General features: G+C 40.8%; 1 protein-coding gene across 1 annotated transcript; it reads left to right on the plus strand.

Annotated features, from left to right (window-relative positions):
- The first annotated feature begins 7,050 nt into the window (after window positions 1-7,050).
- gdf3 (growth differentiation factor 3) lies at window positions 7,051-10,324 on the plus strand. The gene is made up of 2 exons (XM_037110905.1): window positions 7,051-7,460; window positions 7,834-10,324. The coding sequence occupies exons 1-2, from the start codon at window positions 7,172-7,174 to the stop codon at window positions 8,682-8,684; spliced, it is 1,140 nt and encodes a 379-aa protein (XP_036966800.1). The 5' UTR covers window positions 7,051-7,171; the 3' UTR covers window positions 8,685-10,324.
- The last annotated feature ends 10,530 nt before the right edge of the window (window positions 10,325-20,854 follow it).

Below are 20,854 nucleotides of genomic sequence, written 5' to 3' on the forward strand. Positions count from 1 at the left end.
TGATTTATTCCCCGGACATTACCACACATCAAGCTCACGTAACCCAGGTTCTCAACCGTCTTCTGGAACATAAACTGTATGTAAAAGCTGAAAAGAGTGTATTTCATGCCGAGACTGTCTCATTCCTGGGCTTCATTGTAGCCCCTGGAAGAGTTCAGATGGATCCGGCTAAAGTTAGCGCTGTAGCCGAATGGCCAACTCCCTACAGTCGCAAAAAGGTTCAGCAATTCTTAGGATTTGCTAACTTTTACAGGCGATTTGACAGAGGCTTTAGCGCGACAGCTGCCCCTCTCCATGCTCTTACCTCCACTCAGGTTCCCTTCGTCTGGAATCCCGAGGCTGAAAAGGCCTTTCAAGAACTCAAGCATCGCTTCACCACAGCCCTGATCCTCACCCTACCGGATCCACAAAGACAGTTCGTGGTGGGGGTGGATGCGTCGAACGAAGGGGTAGGAGCGATACTATCTCAGAGATCAGAAAAGGATGGTAAGATGCATCCCTGCGCCTTCCTGTCACGACGGTTGTCATCAGCCGAGAGAAACTACGACGTTGGCAACCGAGAACTGCTAGCAGTCAAGCTAGCCTTGGAGGAATGGTGTCATTGGTTGGAGGGTGCCGAGCTACCTTTCATTGTCTGGACAGATCACAAAAATCTGGAATTCATTCGCAAAGCCAAAAGACTAAACTCTCGCCAGGCCAGGTGGGCGCTTTTCTTTAACCGATTCTCTTTTACCTTGTCTTACAGGCCGGGATCCCGGAATGTAAAACCTGACGTGCTGTCCAGACTGTTTGATCCCGAGCCGAAGACCAAGCAAGCCGAAACAATCCTTCCACTGAACTGTGTGGTTGGAGCGGTGACTTGGCCAATAGAAAATGAGGTAAAGCAAGCTAACGGTGGAGCCCCGTCACCTCGTGGTTGTCCCGACAATCGTCTGTATGTACCCGCTGAGCTACGGCCACAGGTGATTCATTGGGCTCACACCTCGCTGCTTTCATGCCATCCGGGAATCAAACGTACTATGTATGTCATCTCTCGGAGATTCTGGTGGCCGGCGATGGAATCGGAGGTCCGGGAGTACATAGAGGCGTGTTCGGTCTGTGCCCGCAACAAAACATCATCCAAGGCTCGCACAGGACTTCTACAACCACTCCCCATCCCATCCAGACCGTGGTCGGATATCTCTGTGGACTTTGTCACTGGGCTCCCGGTCTCTACCACAGTTCTCACAGTGGTAGATCGCTTCTCGAAAATGGTACGTTTTATTGCATTACCGAAACTACCATCAGCAAAAGAAACCGCAGAAGTCATGATGACTCAAGTTTTCCGAATCCACGGATTTCCTAAGGACATTGTTTCGGACCGGGGGCCTCAGTTCATATCCAAATTCTGGAAAGAATTCTGCAGTCTAATTGGAGCCACAGCCAGTCTGACGTCAGGATACCACCCAGAAGCTAACGGCCAGACCGAATGCCTAAACCAACAGCTGGAAACCGGCCTCCGATGCGTGGTACACCAGAATCCCTCGACATGGAGCAAACACCTAGTCTGGGTAGAGTATGCGCATAATTCATTACCTACATCCGCTACTGGTATTTCACCTTTTCATTGTGCTTTCGGTTACCAACCACCCCTGTTTCCAGACAATGAAAGGGAGGCGTCGGTACCCTTGGCCTATGCCATGGTTCAGCGCTGTCGACGGGTCTGGGCAGCAGCGAGACAGATTCTCATCCGACAAGGAGATCGGGTGAAGAGAAACGCCGATCGGAAAAGACGACCAGCTCCAGATTATCAACCAGGACAGAGAGTGTGGCTTTCGGCCAAAGACTTAAATCTCAAGGTGTCGTCCAAGAAACTGGCTCCAAGATTCGTAGGTCCATTCCCCATCACCAGAAACACAGGTCCAGCAGCAGTCCGACTACGCCTGCCTCGGTCCTTACGAGTACATCCCACCTTTCACGTCAGTCAGATCAAACTGGTGAAAGAGAGCAAGATGGTACCATGTGTATAAAGTCTGTGTCTTCCCCTGTGTCTGTGCCAAAGTATTTCGTCTTTATGTCGTCTACCGAAGCCATTGACCACAGCCTTGTTCCACGCCTTGTTGAGTGTTTGATTCACATCCTGGTTAAGTATTGTTCATGTTTTATTCATCTGTATTTTGTATCCTCGAGAAGAGTGATTTTGATTTGTATTTTCTGGTTAGAGTTTTGAGTTGTAGTTTGAATTTTGATAGCGTTTCTTTTCCTCGTTACGAGTGAATTTTTGTTGGATAATTTCATTAAGAAAGAGTAGTTAATTTTCATAGCCTCTGAGCTTTCTCTTCGGAGAGTATTTATTTTTGTTAACTTTGATACTTATGTATATATTCAAGAATAGTGTAGGTTTTCCTCCTGCGGGAGCGTTTTCAGTTTTTCTGTGTTTCATGTTGTTTGTTTTGTTCGTCACGCAGAGTTTCATAGAGTTTTATTTGTCATTCATTCTGGAGAGTTACAAATTCAGAGTAATAAAACTTGACATTACTTCTGCCATTTCCGCATCTGAGTCCTCTTTTCTGCCCAAGTCTGACAGTCCTTGCGTATCCGGATCTCCTCAGATCGGAACAGACTTGGTCCGGACTCGTTTAGTTTCATGAATCCACAACAGTCAGTTTAGATGCACAGAATGGGACCGAATCGCCGGTAAAATCCCGGTCCAGCTCGCGCCGCTGCAGGTATAAATCTGCTCATTCCTTAAGGTATGTCGTGGAAGTGAGCTCTGCAGTGTGCAGCTCTAGTGCGCATGTGGCTTTGGTGTGCAGTGTTTGGCTCTGGTGCACACGTGACTATGGTGGCTATGGTTAGCAAGGCTAGTGAAATTGGTAAATTTATGAAATTATTTATTATCGCTATCATTACAGTCCAAACAAATACGACGTTGCACACCCTTGAACCAAGCAGCAGCCATGTGGAAACTCTCAGGTCAGTCTGATCCTGATCCACTCAGATATTTGAGGAACACACACAGACAGACAGACAGACAGACAGACAGACAGAGATTCCTTGCTTTTACAGAGAGATGTCCAAATGTTTGGATAAGATGATTTGGCGATATTGTTGTTAAAACGTTCAATAAAGCCCCTTTGAATTGAATTGAATTGAGAGAGAGAGAGAGAGAGCGAGAGAGAGATGACCTGTTGTGTGATAGCAGAGCAAGAGTCACCATTGGATTTTGCATCCACGGTCAGTAGTATTATTAAGTGTATAGGAAAACAAACAAACAAACAACAACCACTACGACCATTAAATCCCTGCAAATGTAATAGTTATTACATTTGAGGGAAATTGCGTGTTACCTTTGTAGTAGGCTATTACGTTCATGGAAAATGTATTACATTTGTGGGTTTATTATGTTAAATGCTGCAGACTTTTTATTACGTTTGTGGTGTATTACGTTTGGGGGGGGCACTTGAGGTATAGTGTGGGGTTAATTCAGGCATGCCTGTAATGTCACAATAACTGCATTTTTAAGGAACTAGAAAACTCACACAATTTACATTTCCACATCATATCATAAAACAATTACATTTGTCTACAAGTCTTGCTTGCCTTTTCTGTCCATGGCAGGGATGAAACATCAGTTTTTCACTGACCCAATGAATTGAGGTTTTTAGATATAATTCAGCAGAGTCTGGTTGTATTAGCTAGCAGGTTAAACAAGTTACACATTTTCACAGTCTCTGCTTGCAAACTAGTGGTAACGTTTGAAAACTCTTTTACTAACGTTACTTAACTACAGCTGCTCACGCTATACTTGTTCAATTCAAACAGCCCGCCAAAAAATAATGTTAACTCGTGAAAGCAGTAATAAATAACACAATAAAGTTACCTCGCGAAGAAGACAGACCGTATGGCAGCAAATAAATCCATGTCACTAATCGCCGCGTCCTCCCAACTCCTAGCCAGTTATTCCAGTATCCACAGCAAACAGGTTCTCCTCAGGTCCTGCCCAGTCTTCAGGTTTATGCAGGTTCTTCTCAGTCCTGCTCAGATTGAAGCTGGTGGCGGAGTGATGTCAGTGCCATGCGCAAATGCGTTTTGACCGAACACTTCACAGAGGCAGGAGTGAAACAAACTAAGCTGCCCAATACAGATGATGACTGTATCCTGTTTTGGTGGACAACACTTTGAATATGTCTGCCTATTTCTCCAAATTAGACAAATTTTAGTTGTATTTGTACTTGGTTATGCATTTTTTTTTTTTTTTTAAATGCTAAATCTTACTTATGGTAGTCCATTGCCGTGTCTCAATTCAGGGTCTGTATTAGAGTTCTCAACGGGTCGGGCCGGCCTGACAAACCCGACCGGACCCGCAGGTTCGGGCCGGGTTCGGCCGAAAAAATTAGCAAATGAGGTCGGGACTTTTTATAAAACACATTTCATAAAACACATTTCTTGCAGGTTGTAAATTATATAATGTTTGTTGTGAATCATCGCTGTTCACCTGTGGTGAAGAGTAAGTCTGGATGCCTGCTTCATGGGGAGGGGCAGACGCAGACCTGACCTGACGCCGCAGTGTGACGTACTCATCATGCCTATTGAATTTCCGTCTGCTGTCTGTCTGATCATGAAAACAAGTGCATATGGTAAGCCGTTTTAACATTTAATCGAACCACACTCCTATCTGTAATTGCATTTTAGCCTTAATAGCATTTCTCCTAGTCAAAATTGTATTCTCACTAGTCAGAATGGTAATTAAAGATGTCCGCAATAACATCCTTACCAGTAGAAATGTTAGTTCAAGATATCTACAACTTTGATTGTACTAGTCAAAACTAAATTTAACATATCTAAAAATCCTTAAAAAGTATAAGTGGCCGTTTTAACATTTAATAGTTAGACTGGATATATATTGCAATATCTTTAAGTCAGTTAGTCAGTTCCTAGTCAAAAAGTCAAAATTTCAGATATCTACAATGACATTCTTCCTAGGACGAATGACTTGGTTATTCAAAATTACATTCTGGATATCTGGAATAGTTTTTCATTTTGGATATCTGAAATGAAAATTATGACTAGTAACAATTGAATTGAAGATATCTGAAATATCTTATCGGAGTTTTTCCTAGTAAGAATTCAATTGCAGATATCCAGAATGTTCATTCTAGATATTCAGAATGTAATTGTGGATATCTGAAATTGAAAGCCACATGAATGGCAAAAGTGACGTCATTTGTCCTAGGAAGAATGTCATTGTGGATATCTGAAATGACAATTGTGGATAGGAAGAATGTCATTGTGGACATCTAAAATGTTCCTTTTGACTAGGAAGAATTGAATTACAAATATCTGCAATACATATCCAGTCTAGCTATCAAATGTTAAAACGGCTTGCCATAGGTGCATGAGGAAAACAATGCAGACGCACGGGGGGTCGGGTTCGGGCCGGGTTCAGTTAGACAATTCATGCTGGTGTGTCGGGCTGCATCGGGTTCGGGCTTAAAAACCTGTAGGGTGGGCCGGGTTGGGTCGGGTCGGGTTGTAATTTTCAGGCCAGTTGAGAACTCTAGTATCCTTCATAGGCCACATTTGTAGGCCAATTACGTCACAATGGCTGTCCTAAGGCTGTCCCAATTCAAAGGCTCCTGCATATGCAGGGGGATGCACTGCTACTATCCTTCGTGGACTCACATATCCCAAGATTCTTTGTGCGACTGAAAAAGAAGAAAGAAAGATGGCAATATAGCGTGACATAGATCGTCACTTTCATGGGCCCAGGGAGAAGCCCCTGGTTGCCATACGCAGATCGGGGAGTGGCTTGGTGTGGGGGCGGAGTTAAACATTTGACCCCATCCACATGTCCCCACATTGAAGCCAGTACCTCCGCCCATGTTTGACTCCACCCACTGCACATGTGCCGTCCTGTGGTGGAGAGACCAGGCAGCCCACTCTCAAACATCAATGTAGCACCTACAGACAGAGTGGCGTAAATCCCATGTATTGATTGCATATGTAGAATAACGATACAATCCCAAATTCACCTGTTAGCTGGATTTCATTAGAATACACAGAGAGAGCTGATAATTAAGTTAAATGTATTAGGTGTCATTGTTTCATCAACTCTCCTGATATGTTACACCTCTGGGTTCACCTTATAATTAAATAAAAAGCATTTGTATGGGGCATTGCAGCCAGGGGTGCTTGGGCCTGTGCAGCAGAAATCGTGCCATAAGGGTAAAGACGGGAACATCTGGTGACCAAACCAGGAAATGATCCAAAGTCTAGACCGTCCCATTTAACAGTGGTTGAAGCGGCCTTCGAAGGTATGTCCAAAGGACAGTGGCGGTTCTACACGGGGGTCTACAGGGGTCAGTGCCTCTGTAAAAATGTCCCAAATTCTGTTAAAAGTAATATGTTAAGTATAGAATTGAGAGCACCAAAGCTGTTATAAAGCTGAATTATTGAGGTGCTCATCCAGGACCTCTGGTCAATTCAGTCTTGATTATTCTGTCTGAAATTTAACTTGCAGCAAACAGACTGTGTCCAGTGATTTATTTTTTTAACAGGTTGTTTAAAAAAAAAAAAAAATCCTATTTTGTGTTCCAAGAACTTTTCGTTTTGAGTTATCAAAAGAGGTATCTTGCTTTTACTTGAGTAAAGGAGCTGAATCAGTACCCTGAATGAGGGTATTTTTTTTACACAAGCATCTATGCCTCTACTTAAGTACCAAATGTGAGTACTTTTGCCACCTCTGGCACTGTATATGCAGTGCTGCAGACCAAAGTGGAATCTTTGATGTGATTTAATCATTTATGGTAGGCCTATGTTATGAGAAGGCATGTTCATTTATTATTTTTTTAAAATATATATAAATTCTATAAAATCTATTAATATATAAACGAAATGGAGCAGGCCAATGACGGGTGTAAATAAATCTTGTGACACTTGCAAGGAGTATTTACTGAAACGACTGGTAGTGTTATCCCTTGTTAACTCCAGAGCAGAGTGTTGTTTAAAAGTGTGTTTGTTGGACTGGGCCGCCCCCCTCACCTTATCTTTGTCTATCTGGCCGCTCCTGATTAGCATAATTACGGTATGCAGCTGCTTCGCAGGAGCTTTCACATGTTCGACCACACGTCCTGTGCTTTTTGGGGGCAGTGCTTCAGGTGAGGAACCGATACAGTTTATACAACTTAAAATGAGACTAAACATGGCTCCCCTGCCGCTACTTGCGTTATGTGTCCTTGGTGTTTGTGCACTCTCACGTGTTGAGGAGATGAAGAGCCAGGAGCGACTCTTTCTCGGCTCCCTAGGCCTCTCCGAACGGCCAAGGACCACAGAGAGTCAAAAGCCCTGGCGCCACGTCCCCGTTGCGCTGTGGAGGATGTTCCGGAGGTCGGAGAACATCCAGGTCCAGGAGAGCGACCCCTGCATAGTGCCCGAATACGGAGTCCGCGGCAACATCATTCGATACGTTCAGGACCAAGGTAGTGTCATTAGATTTAGTGTCTACACAGTACCATAGGCTAATGAAGGTGTTCGTCTTTTAACCCTTAACTTTGGCTGGTTTAGAGTTGCAAATAAAGGCATAAATCCAATATTCTTTAAAATAAATTATGCTTTTTAGATTCCGTCCTTTAATTGTACTTAAGTGCTAGTTAGTGATATAACGTACCTCTTCTAAAATATGTTAAGTGCCACCACAGTGTGTGTTTGAGTGAGAAGTAAAGACAAATTATTCCTCTCCATGATTTAGGTACTCATGCACCTGGGCTACACTTCAATAAAAACCCTGGTAAATCCTTTAAAAAATGTCAATGTCCTTGTTAAAATGTTTTTCTATCTTCTTATGCTTTGCAGGCCAGCTGGTGTCTGGCTTGAGCAGCAACTCTCAGACCTGTCTGGACAAGCAGCTTTTCTTCAACATGTCCGTCCTGCAACCTATGGAGCTGCTTTCCCTTGCTCAGCTCGAGATTCAGTTCCACTGGAAACCCTTCAGATCTGCAGTGCTCCTGCAGGGACCCCGGGCCCTTAGTTTGTCCTTGTATAAAGTGATTCGAGCCACACTGAGGGAAGCCAATCCCCAGGCCAACCGCAGACTCCTGCTGTCCAAGTCAGTCCAGCTGCAGCCTGAACTCACATCCATCACCATGGACCTCACCTCCTTGGCAGATAGCTGGCGCAAACTGGGACGCAACTACGGTTTGGTTTTACAGCTGCTGCCTCTTAGCACAGACCCAGAGGAACTTCATTTTCGACCAGGGAACTCTCTCCCATTGGAGCCACCCTTCACCCTGCCACTGAGCCAGGCCTCACTGGTGGTCGTGTCCCTCAACCCCCAGCAGTGTCGCTCCAGACAGAGAAGAAGCGCCGTCCACCTCCCCGTGACACCTAGCAATGTGTGTAAGGCACGCCGCCTCTACATCGACTTCAAAGACGTAGGCTGGCAGGACTGGATCATTGCTCCACAGGGCTACATGGCCAACTACTGCCAAGGTGAGTGCCCGTTCCCACTCAGTGAGAGTCTGAATGGCACCAACCATGCTATCCTGCAGACCCTGGTGCACTCCCTGGACCCTCATGGCACCCCACAACCCTGCTGCGTCCCCATCCGTCTATCCCCCATATCCATGCTCTACTATGACAACAATGACAATGTGGTGCTCCGGCATTATCAGGATATGGTGGTGGATGAGTGTGGGTGTCGATGAAGATGGTAGATATTTCTGATTGGCCCTTGAGTATCAAATATCCAACAGCTGTTTTTAAATTTCCTGGTCCAAAGTTTAGTTTCAATTTGATGATGGGACTTAAAGCTTTTTCTTGATCTGATAGATCAAACTTTCAATGTATATTGTTATTTGCAGTCACTGATTTTAATTTTTGTTTTAAATAAAGTTGAATTGTTTGGTCCCACAGAACTGTTAATGTGTTAATAAAAGGTGGAAGTAATTGGGTCCCTTAAATGCTTGGCTGGAAAAGAGTACAGTGATGCTGTTGAGTGATTACTTTAAAATAAAATGTATCAAGCTAGGAATATAAAAATTTTAGCCAGTAGTTTAAGACAACTGCGCCGGCTAAAATACACAGTTGCTTAACAGTCTGCTGTTCTCTACTGTAAGATGGTATACAAATCAGACAAAAAATATGATTATAGCATTGATTTTTTTCTTTTTTTTTTTTCTTTCGGGTTTTACAGCCATGTCCAAAAAGGTCTTGTAGGATACTATACTGCAGGGTACAATGGTAAAACATTACTTACAATAACATATTGTGCTAGACTGTGACCCCTGTTAATAGATCAAATTAGATCCAATTCACTGCGAGAATTGCAGAATTAGGACTGCAACAAATGATTTGGGGGAATTTCATAGTGATTCAGTGGATTTTCTAATTTAATAAAACATGATATACGAATCCCTGAAACATTCCTCATGCAAGCATATTTCACATGCCATTACTGCTAAGTTTTGGAAGGTACTAACCACGGCTTATTTTAAAAATCATCAGCTTAAAACTTCATATCAAGAAAAAAAATGCCCATCGTATTTGCAATTTAGATTAGCCAAACGTGTGCAGACAAAGTACGCCGTAACCTTTTCATGTCACACCAAGCACTGTTTTCCAGGTTTAAATGTTCCATTGAAGGAGACCAGCTACTCTGTTATCTACCAAAGGAGAAATTAACTCTCTTATCTCACCTTCCTGCCTGATAACACCCCCACCACCAATCACCCCAACCAGCACCACCAGAGCTGTCATCCACAGGGGGTGCCGCAAACAAGAGAAAAAATAAATAAATGACTATTTTTTACCAGTGCAACTACTACTAATATTTTGAAATATTAAATAAACCCACAGAAACATAACTTCATAGCCAAGCCTATTAAATAATGGATAATAATCCTAATAATTAAATAATTTTCTGGGCTCCTGGCTGGCTCATTGCACTGTACATGCCCTCTGTGTGTGCGTGTGTGTGTGTGTGTGTGTGTGTATTAACTTTTTGCACTGTAGTTAGAATCTCATCATTTTTTCATTATTAGTCTATAATTAGTCTTGTGTATAGCACACACCACGCATCTGTTTTTTATTCAAATGTAACATGCAGGGGTCACATATACTTCTCTTCTCTCTGCACTTTTAAAATATTTCACCACCACACCCAGTGACACCATAAGGTGCTCTTGTCCCCTCTACCTCAGCACAGCAGTCACTTGTTTTCGTGTTCACTGTTTCTATTTTGTGCAATGCCTTATTCATATTGTATTTTAAATGTATCACTTGTTTCTTTCTTCAGTTTTTATTTGGTGTGATATTTTGACTTAAAATAAATACAATCTTGAATACATACATGCAGTTTCTATGTGACTGTATGACAGTTGATTGTGAAATTGACTGCGACCAAGATTGGTCTGGGTGGGCACTGTTCAAAATGAAGAAAACCAGATGCAAATGGCTGTTAGTCATTGTGGATACAAAATTTACAAAATACCCTTTTTTTACATTACAATTTTTTGGTCATAGCAATTATTAAATGTGAATATAGATGAATAAATAAACTCTAATTTCAAAGTTGAATCAATTGTATTTAATCAGAACATCACATTACTTTGTGAATGTATAGTAACAACAGATTTGTGTTGCAGTTTGTTACATGGTATTCAGAGCTGTAACAGAGTTCCTTATCTTCTTAAAAATCTGTGTATGCAGCTTGTATGAGCTGCTCTCTTTAAGAATATTGGTTTTGGATATACGACCTGTTTTTTTTTTCTGAATATAGGTTGTGCTCATGTGGCTCTGCTCTTATTTATAGCCTGCTGTATTATACTACTTCCCTGTCCCATGTAGTTAGAGGTTGTGATGAAAACGATGCACTCCTCCTCCTGGCTCTCCTCCCCTATGCTCGTGAGGACTCGGACTCAGTCTTGAACTGAGGAGTTGGCCATCCAGTGTTGTCCTATAAACAAATGGCTCAACACAGGAGGGCCAACTCCTCAGGTCAAGAATCTGCTGTTCACTTACATCTGAAGGAGAACAATAATTCATTTGAGGACAACAATGTAAACATATTGGCCAGATAAGACAGATGGTTTGAAAGACGTGTAAAATAATCCATCTGTGTCAGTCTTTGAGGAGGTGGCCTACAACATTATTTATCATCCACCTACAATGCAGAACTGAGTTACCTCCCTAGACAGCTAAACAACCATTCACACCTGGGCTCACCTAGCCCTAGCATCCTGCATGAAGGCCGGTGGGGTCAACAACCCATAAGAGGCTCTTAACTCTGTAAGGACACTCCCATACAGAGTGTTTAAAAGCCTGCAACTGCCCTCCAGTTAGTTAGAACTGAAGAAGCCTCTTGGATGAGAGGTGAAACGACCTCAAGAAACTGAAACACGTCCAGTTGCCTACAATGCAGCACTTGTGGAGTATTTTTCTTATGTGGACCACAAGAGGGAGCCACGTACCTGCTTAAGACAATACATGTAGAAAACCTATTTATTATTATTATTATTATTATTATTATTATTATTATTATTATTATTATTATTATTAATAATGATATATTATTATATTATCATTATTATTATTATTATTAATAATAATAATGATATATTATTATATTATCATTAATATTATTAATAATTATATTATATTGTATTATATAATAACAATAATAATAATAATAATAATAATAATAATGCATTTAATTTGTAATGCACTTCAAATCTTCAAAACAAATCTCAGAGTGCTTCAGGGAAAGCAACAGCAGAGAAAACATTTTAAATATTTCTTGTTTATAGAGAATAGTTCAGTGCCTAATAAAAACATGTTGAACAGGCACTGCACAGAGGATGCATTATTAAAACTATTGAACATTACATTAGAATTACAGAGTCACGCTGAACAGACTTTAGCCTGAGGCTGACACTTCAATAATCTACCCATGAACACCACACCCAAGGAAAGTTACAAAGCAAAATGTAGATAGACAGTACACTAAAATATGATTAAAACTTTTACATTTTACAATTTTTAAACATTTTAACATTCATTCAAAAGACAGCATTTTAAGAACTTCAGAGGGAAAACTGTTAACAACTCATATACTGTGCATCTGAAAAAAACAAAACTACTTTTTGTAAGATGTCAGCTGCCAAAAAGGTTGGAAAACCATTATCTATCGTGTACAATCTTCATTTTAAAAGTAACAAACTGTCAAAGATAACAATTTTCTATGTCCTCCTCTATATCAGCAGTTTTTCAGTTTCAGTCATTTCCAATGAAGACATTATATCGCAGGCAATCAGAACACCCAAAAATAATTTTCTTCAATGAAAATCTAAAATCATAAAATTTGAATATTTTTGATGGTCAATATGTTGAAAATGTGCAAATATTTCAAACTTAACAGCTATTAAGTCTAAAATGCAGCTCTTGCAAAAATACATTTAAGCATACTCGGCTCTGCTGCACTGATGAGTTTGAAGCAATGTACAAACACAAACCAGTAATTACTATTTTTTTATTTAAAATTTTTACAAGGACATGATTTTCACAAGGTACAGGGATGCAGAAGAGCTTTAAAATTCACTAGGTGTTTATAATGGTTATTAATGGTGAGGGGGTGAGATTAGATTCACACTTCTTCCCACTCCTTTTCAAACATTATAAATGACTGTTCTTATGCTCTTATGCACTTTTCTTTTTTTGGTTTGTTTATGGTCTTGAAAAAACAAACAAAAAATAAACAAAGCACAAAAATTCACATGGTCGAATAAACATTTCCATCAATCAATCAGTACTTTGCATTGAGTGTGTCACTACATTGTGTGCGCAAAGGGATTACTGTAAAGTTCAAACTTAATTTTCTAGGCTCCAAAGTTGGCAAATCACTGATTTTGAACTCTGTATTTAGTATGTTCAGGTTTTCAGCAAAATATGCCCTTGGAAACACAGTGGAAGAAACCTGATCTGTCAAGGATTGGTAGCACGGAAAGTGATTATAAATTATTTACATAAATTATTTATTTATTTTTATAAAAGGGAATCTGATGAGGGCAGGCAGATGAATGGGTTAAGTCAACGTTGAGCAATATCACTTGTTTTGCAGAGAGAAGCAGGAATCAAAGGTGAGCAGGTGAAGGCAGTTGAGCTGATTGCTGAGCAGAGAGGCAACTGAGGTATCTGCATGTGAGCCAAGTAAAACACTGTGTTATAATAAACATGAAATAATCCAAGAGATCAAAAGGCACATGATACTATACTTGAAAAGCGCTAGAGGGTCACCAGATGAGACTGAACAATCTGGCACCGAAGAGAGGTGAAAACCAGGGTTATGTGGAGGCATCTGCTGAGCTGATGATAGACAGGTGCTGCAGCAATGACGTCATGCCCACAAGCACACACACACACACACACACACACACACACACACACACACACACTAGGAATGATCCAGTGATGGAAAAAAGGAGGGGGAAAACTGGTATGGACAAACACAACAAAGTAAGAAAACAGGAAAAACAAAATTGTACACACTGTGACATGTTAATCTCTTTGAGCTTTACACAAGTCAGATATTGTTATTGATGGCAAAGTGTCCTCACCAAAACCATCATCTGCCACTCTTGGACTGATGACAAGAGATTATGCAGCAACAGTCTGTTCTGGGTCAGTGTGGTGGTCCTTTCAATGTTACAAATAACCCTGACACAAGGTTGAGAACACTTTACCACCCATTTCATCTCCTTTGCCTATGAGCCATGTCATCATTAGTTAACTCTCTCTCTCTCTTTAAGGAAGGCTTCATCCTCATGAGAAGGGGCTTGAGGTTGTCGTGACATCACAGAAGCATCAGCATCACAGTTGCTTTGGGATGTTTGAAACAATGGAGAACTGGTAAGTAGAGACAGCCAGACAGCTATGTCCAGGAGCATCTAGCATCAGCTTGTGTCAGTGAGGGGTTGTTATTGGTAAGTACAGAAAGCAAATTCTATGAAAGCTTCTCAACTTTTTTTGTCAGGTCAGTTATCTTACTTTAAAGATTAGAGGGCTGATTTATTTTTCCACTTGTTTTGTTAGCTCTCCTACCTTTTTTTCAAGCTTGGAAACAATGTTCTGTGTAGTGTAAAGTGATGGGCCAAGCTCAGGATCATAGCAGGCCATATCAAAGATGGAATGTGCATGTGCAGCGACTTTTGTGGTTCCCAAGTGTTTTTTCATCCTGTCTAGCTTTGCTGATTGGTCTTTCTCAGTTCTCAGCAGTAGGAGGGGTACAGGGAATGATGACAGATTAACTGAAGACCCATAATGAGGTTGTGATCCCAGCAGCTCCTAAAGAACTGTCATTCTGCTGGTCATGCTGGTCATTTGAATTATCAGCAGAAGCACACCTTCTAGAAATGATCCCAGTGAGGCTCCAAAGTCTGCCCTGGTGTGCAGGTTTTCTCCACTGTTTTGGTTGGAACAGAGAAATTCTAGAAATGGCTCCTCTCCATTCTCCAGGACTCCAAATGCAGAATCCACCTACGGATGTTTTGTCTTTCAGAGTGTGTCATTGCTGCAGTCTTAAAGGTGCTGCTACACAGCAGAAAAGGAGGGGGGACTTTTTTTTATCCAACCGATTTTGCATTAGTTGTAGTGAGCACTTACAACCACCAGGAAGCACATGTTAGCAGTCCAGACTACAGTGAACATAACAGGGCCCTGAGTTTCTCCCTTTCTGGAACTAGACAGGACACCCTGTTTTTTTCCTCGTTGACTCAGTCCGGATCTACAGAGCACCTCTAGCAACAATATTTACTGTGCAAGCGTCTTGCTAGTATAAGCCCGACAGCATAAAATGAGGTGTGATCTGGGGCTTTGCTGGTGCATCTTCGAGCAGCACAAAATGTTTGCTGTAATACGATTGGCCCCTTGAAGTCAGTGGAGCAGTTTCCTACCTGCTATTTAGATGGCTCAGTGTTATTCTAGTTAGATGCATCTTCATAGGCAGGTTCACAATGCATGTACACTGTGCTTTAATGATAAGAAAGGCTGCTTGCAGTCATTTAAATGCTTCCTTTCCATAGATAGATAGATAGATAGATAGATAGATAGATAGATAGATAGATAGATAGCTTTATTAAAGGAGAACTTCAGTCGATTTAAACATGCAGCTTCATTGCTCAAGCTATCCTTGACTTGCCAGTACCGAAGACGCAAACACATTTGGTCCAACAATTACAGGGCTCCGTGAACGGGGCGTTAGCATTGACAGCTAACAGCATAGGGTCAGAACTTTACACTGTGTTTTAAGTTTCTTAACATGCTCCACATCTCACCCCAAAAGTCATGTAACATCTGCAGACACTTTACAATACAGCACTGTAGCGTTTATGACTCAAAATGAATTTAAAAAGTAGTTTTTGTGTTCATTCAAGTAGCCACATACCGGTTTGTTGACATCCGTGTCCTCCGGTAGCTAGACCGAACTAGTCAATCCGTCGAGCGTGTGCTCAACAGGCTTAACAGGCTATTGTAAGGCTTATGGCTCATGACAGGCTGTAACATAGACATGTACATTATGAACAGAAAAACCAAAATGCTGGAATACGTTTCTGTCTCCACCAGTGAGGGAGTAAGCACACGCTCGATGGATTGACTAGGTATGTAGCTCCTTGCTCAAACACACTGTTTTAACAACTTTTTATTCATTTTGAGTCATACACGCTACAGTGCTGTGTTTTAAGGTGTCTGTTGATGTTGCATAACTTTTGGGGTGAGATGTGGAGTATGTTAAGAAGCTTAAAACACAGTGTAAAGTTCTGACCCCATGCCGTTAGCTGTCAATGCTAACTCTCCATTCACGGAGCCCTGTAATGGTTAGACCAAATGTATTCGGGTCTTTGGTACTGGCAAGCCAAGGGTAGCTTGAGCAATGAAGCTGCATGATTAAATCGACTGAAATTCTCCTTTAATCCCCAACAGGAATACCTGATTTCCTGTCTAGGTATTAGGTTCCATGTAAGTAGTAATGTCACTGCAGCAAACATCATGGCTCATGTAAGCTGCAAAAAAACAAAATCTTTATTTACTTAGTTATAAACAGGACAGTACAGACGATACTCTCCAGAGTAAACGGTATTGATGGAGCTCAGGGGTTGGGAGATTTCAGTTGTCATTGAAGTTGAACCATACTCTCATACATAAATGCACACAGCGTCTGTGTTAATTGGGGGAAAAGCACTTAATGTTAACAAACCAACCTACACTCCATCCCCTAAATAATCAGAATGATAACACTTATAAACTGTCCTGTCCGATCAGAGGACTCAGTTCTGTGCACCACATCACGCACAAAGTCTGTTTCAAGATTTCAATTTACTTTTTTGCTCAACATATAAAAATAGAATTTGAACCAAAAACATAATATATAAGTAAGACTAAAAGTACACATTTTTTGAGCTTGTGAAATATAGTAATTAGGCGAGAGGGGTAAGACAGGGTCAAATAAAATGACTCTATGGAACTTCTACGGTTGACAAAAATGTAGTGCCAAAAGAAAGGCAGGTCTGCAGCAATGTAAAGCGGAGTGAATTTTCCCTATACAACGTACACTTGAACTGTTATAGATTTTTTGAGGTAAGCCTTGTTTTAGGTGGTTTATTTTGCTTTTCTCTGGACCCCGTTCACTGCAGTACAAAGCTGGGCTGGAGCAGCTCTCTACTTCTCCAAACTGAGGTTGCGCTGATCGGTGATTACAGTAGGGAACATACCGACTATAGATACGTACTTTATATGACCCCAGTTCAAAAAACACAAACTATCCCTTCAACCTCCCACTTTTCTATAGGAATACATACTAACTATGGGCAGTGCACTAGTAATATGAAAATGATTAAATGTTGTGAAACACAAGATACATATATTTACACATCTAAGTAGATAGTTCTGACCATTTCAGTATCTTGGGGCTATAGAAGGAGAAGAAAGAAAGAGGAACCAACTTAGTTATGAATGTGGTATATTCATGACTCTAGATAGGTTTAGGACATAAGAATGAAGATGCAATGGTGAGAAGTCATTTAGTCTGTGTATGTCTGTATGCACCCAACACAGGCACACTAATCTGTTCGATAAAACCATCAAAATGTTTATGAAGAATTGAGTTCCCTCATATTTTCATATGTCCAGTCTACTTTAATACAAATCTCTTTGGGGTTTCAAAGTCTCCAGCTACTTCAATTGTTAATCAGAATGCTGCAACATAATTTGTTGACAATTACGGAACTTCACCCACCCTTCCATTGGCATATGGGTGAGTACATAAAGGCTGAATAAAAACTTTAATTTGTCACTTGAGTCAGTGTCAGTCTGGTCTGAAGACTACAAGATTAAAAATGAAAAAGTATGGGGATGTGGAGATGGAGATAAAGAAGTTTGCCAGATTAATCTGCCCCAAGAGGCTAGCATATATGGTGCCACAACATGCAGAAGTGAAAAAAATGTTGTTTATGTGCAACACTAAATCGCTGGAGTGCTCGTAATGCCCTCTAGACAGACTTCATATTTTTAGCTCTACAGTAAGGCTCTTTAGTATAATCGGTAATTGTTGTTTACTTTCAGTCCTTTAAAATACTGTGTGTGTGTGTGTGTGTGTGTGTGTGTGTGTGGTGTGTGTGTGTGTGTGTACACAGCTGCAGTCTTATTTATGTTGGAAAAGATTCTGGTAGTTTCCAAGAACATTTCCACAGAGAGAGAGAGAGAGAGAGAGAGAGAGAGAGAGACTTTTCACAGATTGAATCATGAGAACTGAGAGAAAAACAAAAGAAAGAAAGAGAGGAGGGAAGGAAAAGTGATGACTAAGATCTTTGCTTGTTGATCCATGAGTCAGAAAACCCAGAGTGTGTGTGTGTGTGTGTGTGTGTGTGTGTGTGTGTGTGTGTGTGTGTGTGTGTGTGTCTTGGATGTAACTCAACCCTAACATGGGAAGCTCCTCCAACATCTGACAACCATTACTGCTATCACTCACACACACACACACACACACACACACACACGCTCAATCTTACTGCAGTGTGCAGTGCCATATTCAGCTTTAATGGACCAGTAACAGAACTGTTAATGCAACAAACCTGGCAGGGTTAAAAGTCAACACTAACCTGAACTTTTCCATCTTTAAAATAGCTGCGTCTCAATCAGTCAGTCAGTTCATTTATCAACAGTTATTTAGGTAGACAATTCATCTGTTAAAATGAAACAATTGACACTTCATTGATCACTTAGTTGTGAGTTAAAGACGAGGGTTGTGTTAATGTCAATAGCATTCCTGCAGGACATGCTGAGAGATATAGTCTTCTTATAACATGACTGTAGCTAAATGGGCTTTGGTCACGTGAAGCAATGGAATAAGTACCCAGATCCTCTACACAAGTAAGATTGCATAAACTTTCCTGTTTAAACACCATTACATAAGTAATTTGAGGGTTCCAGAGTATAACTAATAAAGTATTCTGTGATAAAGTTAATTAAAGTACAGTGTCTGTTGTTGCTTTTTGCGCTCCTCCAGATAAAAACTCAAAAATGCATTAAAAAACTATTGAGGCAGGGGCCAATACTATAACTATAACTTTTAAAAGTGATTGCTAGTGGGCGAGATGAGGAGGGACGCTGTCCTCCTTGTTATCAAAATGACCAAAATGCATTTTGCTTGTTAAAATGCCTTCCCTCTCCATCTCCCAAGAGATCAATGATAGGCTGTCCAAGTCCAGTCCCAGATGCTATTTTACATGGACACAGGCCTATATACATGTTTTTCAATGTTTCAATTCAAACCTTTAAAGCTTTTGTAAACATTACAGGACTAGCAATCCAGAAAAATTAAAGACCAAATGCATACGTTGTAAATCACTCAACTGATGCTACTTAGTAAATCAAATCTTTGTCTTGTGTTAAGCTGGTGATTCGAGTTGGATAGATACATACACAAAGCAAGAGACAAGACAAGAGTCAATAGTCTGAGGAAATAAGATGGAAAAAAAAGAGCTCTAATCAAGAATGGACTTTTTATTCTTCCCATGGGCAGTTAATAGCTTCCCCCTTGGTAAAATTGCCTAATGCATACATGGATGTGTCTGGTCCATCAGAGAGCCCTTATGCCAAACTGCAAACAAGAAAGTCCAAAGGCCATTTTGGATCACATTCTGATGTAGACACAATAATGGCAAAACATCAAACAGATGAAAAAAAAAAATCCCAGTGTAGATAAGCCTTGCACTGAACCCTGCCTAAGCTGCATGGTGGATTCTTGGCCAGCATACTGGGCTGCAGTGGGCAGTGTGTCACAAAAATAACACGTTACTAATAATATTTCAGATACATATTACTACAGTTTGTCACATCGCGGTGAGGGTTGTCCTGTCTTGGGTTTTCTGTCTTGTGAATTTCATGTTTTATTTTGAAAGGTAACTCTCCTCTCGTTTCAGGTCACTTGCCCTTCCTCTTGTGTCCCTGGTCTGACGTCATCCCTAATCCTTGATTGTTTTCACCTGTGTTCCCCTCCCCCATGTGTATAAAGTCTTTGTCTTCCCCTGTCTGCGTCGCCAAAGTATTTCGTCGTCTGTCGTCTACTGAAGCCCTGTTCACAGTCTTGATTCTGAGATAAGTATTGCCAAATTTTATTTTCTGTATTTGTACCTCTTTGGATGAGTGATTTTGAGTTCATAAGTTTCTGGTTAGAGTTGATTTTCAGTATAGTTTTTTGATAGCCTTTTTGTTTCCTCTATGTGGAGCACTTTTTGTTTTAAGTTTTTATATTATTCAGAGTATAAAGTTTCATAGCCTGTGTGCTGACCTCTTCGGAGTGATTTTGTTTTCTGTTAAAGTTTCATAGCTAAGAATGTAACAATAGTGTGGGTTTTCCTCCTTCGGGAGCAGTTTTTGTGTTTTATGTTTGTTAGTCCTGTTGGTCCTTCCATAGTGTTCCATAGCATTTGATTTATCATTCAGGCTGAAGAGTTGCAATTCAGTTAATAAAACCTGACATTACTTCTGCCATTCTGCATCTGAGTCCTCTCTCCTTTGTCTGAGCCTGACACAGCCTGACACATCATGTAACAAATTACAATCCCTGTTACTGAACATTGTGAAGCATTTATTGTTGATTTATAAAAAACCCATATACACCAGACATCACCATATTAATATAGACTCAGTTTAAGTTTAAAATAGTTGAGCCTATAATTGATAAATAACTGTGTGACATTAACTGTATTACATTTCCAATTATGAAGCCTAATCCTCTGAGTGCACTTTACCTTACATTCTTGAATCACATATGCCCATGCATTACTTGTTCTGTGGACTAAAATATTTCTCCTGTCATGTCATTATAGGCTTCATTAACGTTAACATTTAGTCTGCTAATGATGTAGAAAGTATCACAAACATGTGGCATAATTAACGTTTGTTTCGCAAGAGTAATTATTCAGACAAACAAAAGTATGAAATAAATGGCTGCCCCTTTTGGAGATGTACCTCAAGATAACTCTAGCATGTGCACGCCTTAGATTGCCAAGATACTACACTGCCCTTTTCTCTTGCACAGGCACAGAATGTATAAACTTGTTGGTTGTCAGCTGTAGCCTTTGTTGCGTATTCCACTGTGTCACCTCTGAAAGGCAGCAGCTTTATGATCTGCTGGCACCTGTGAGGACCTGATGGGCTAGGTTGCGTTCCAAAAAAAAAAAGTTAGAGAAGATATCTGAGTTTGGGTCTTTGTGTCTTTGCATAGACAATTTGATCAAGTGCGTGCACACTACAAAGCTCTTGTGATGTGGGAGTGAACCTTTTTTCAAGATTTGAGGGGTCGGTCCATTCCGCTTTCATACTG

Source organism: Acanthopagrus latus, chromosome 9 (assembly GCF_904848185.1).
Source record: "Acanthopagrus latus isolate v.2019 chromosome 9, fAcaLat1.1, whole genome shotgun sequence".
Taxonomy (NCBI): Eukaryota; Metazoa; Chordata; class Actinopteri; order Spariformes; family Sparidae; genus Acanthopagrus; species Acanthopagrus latus.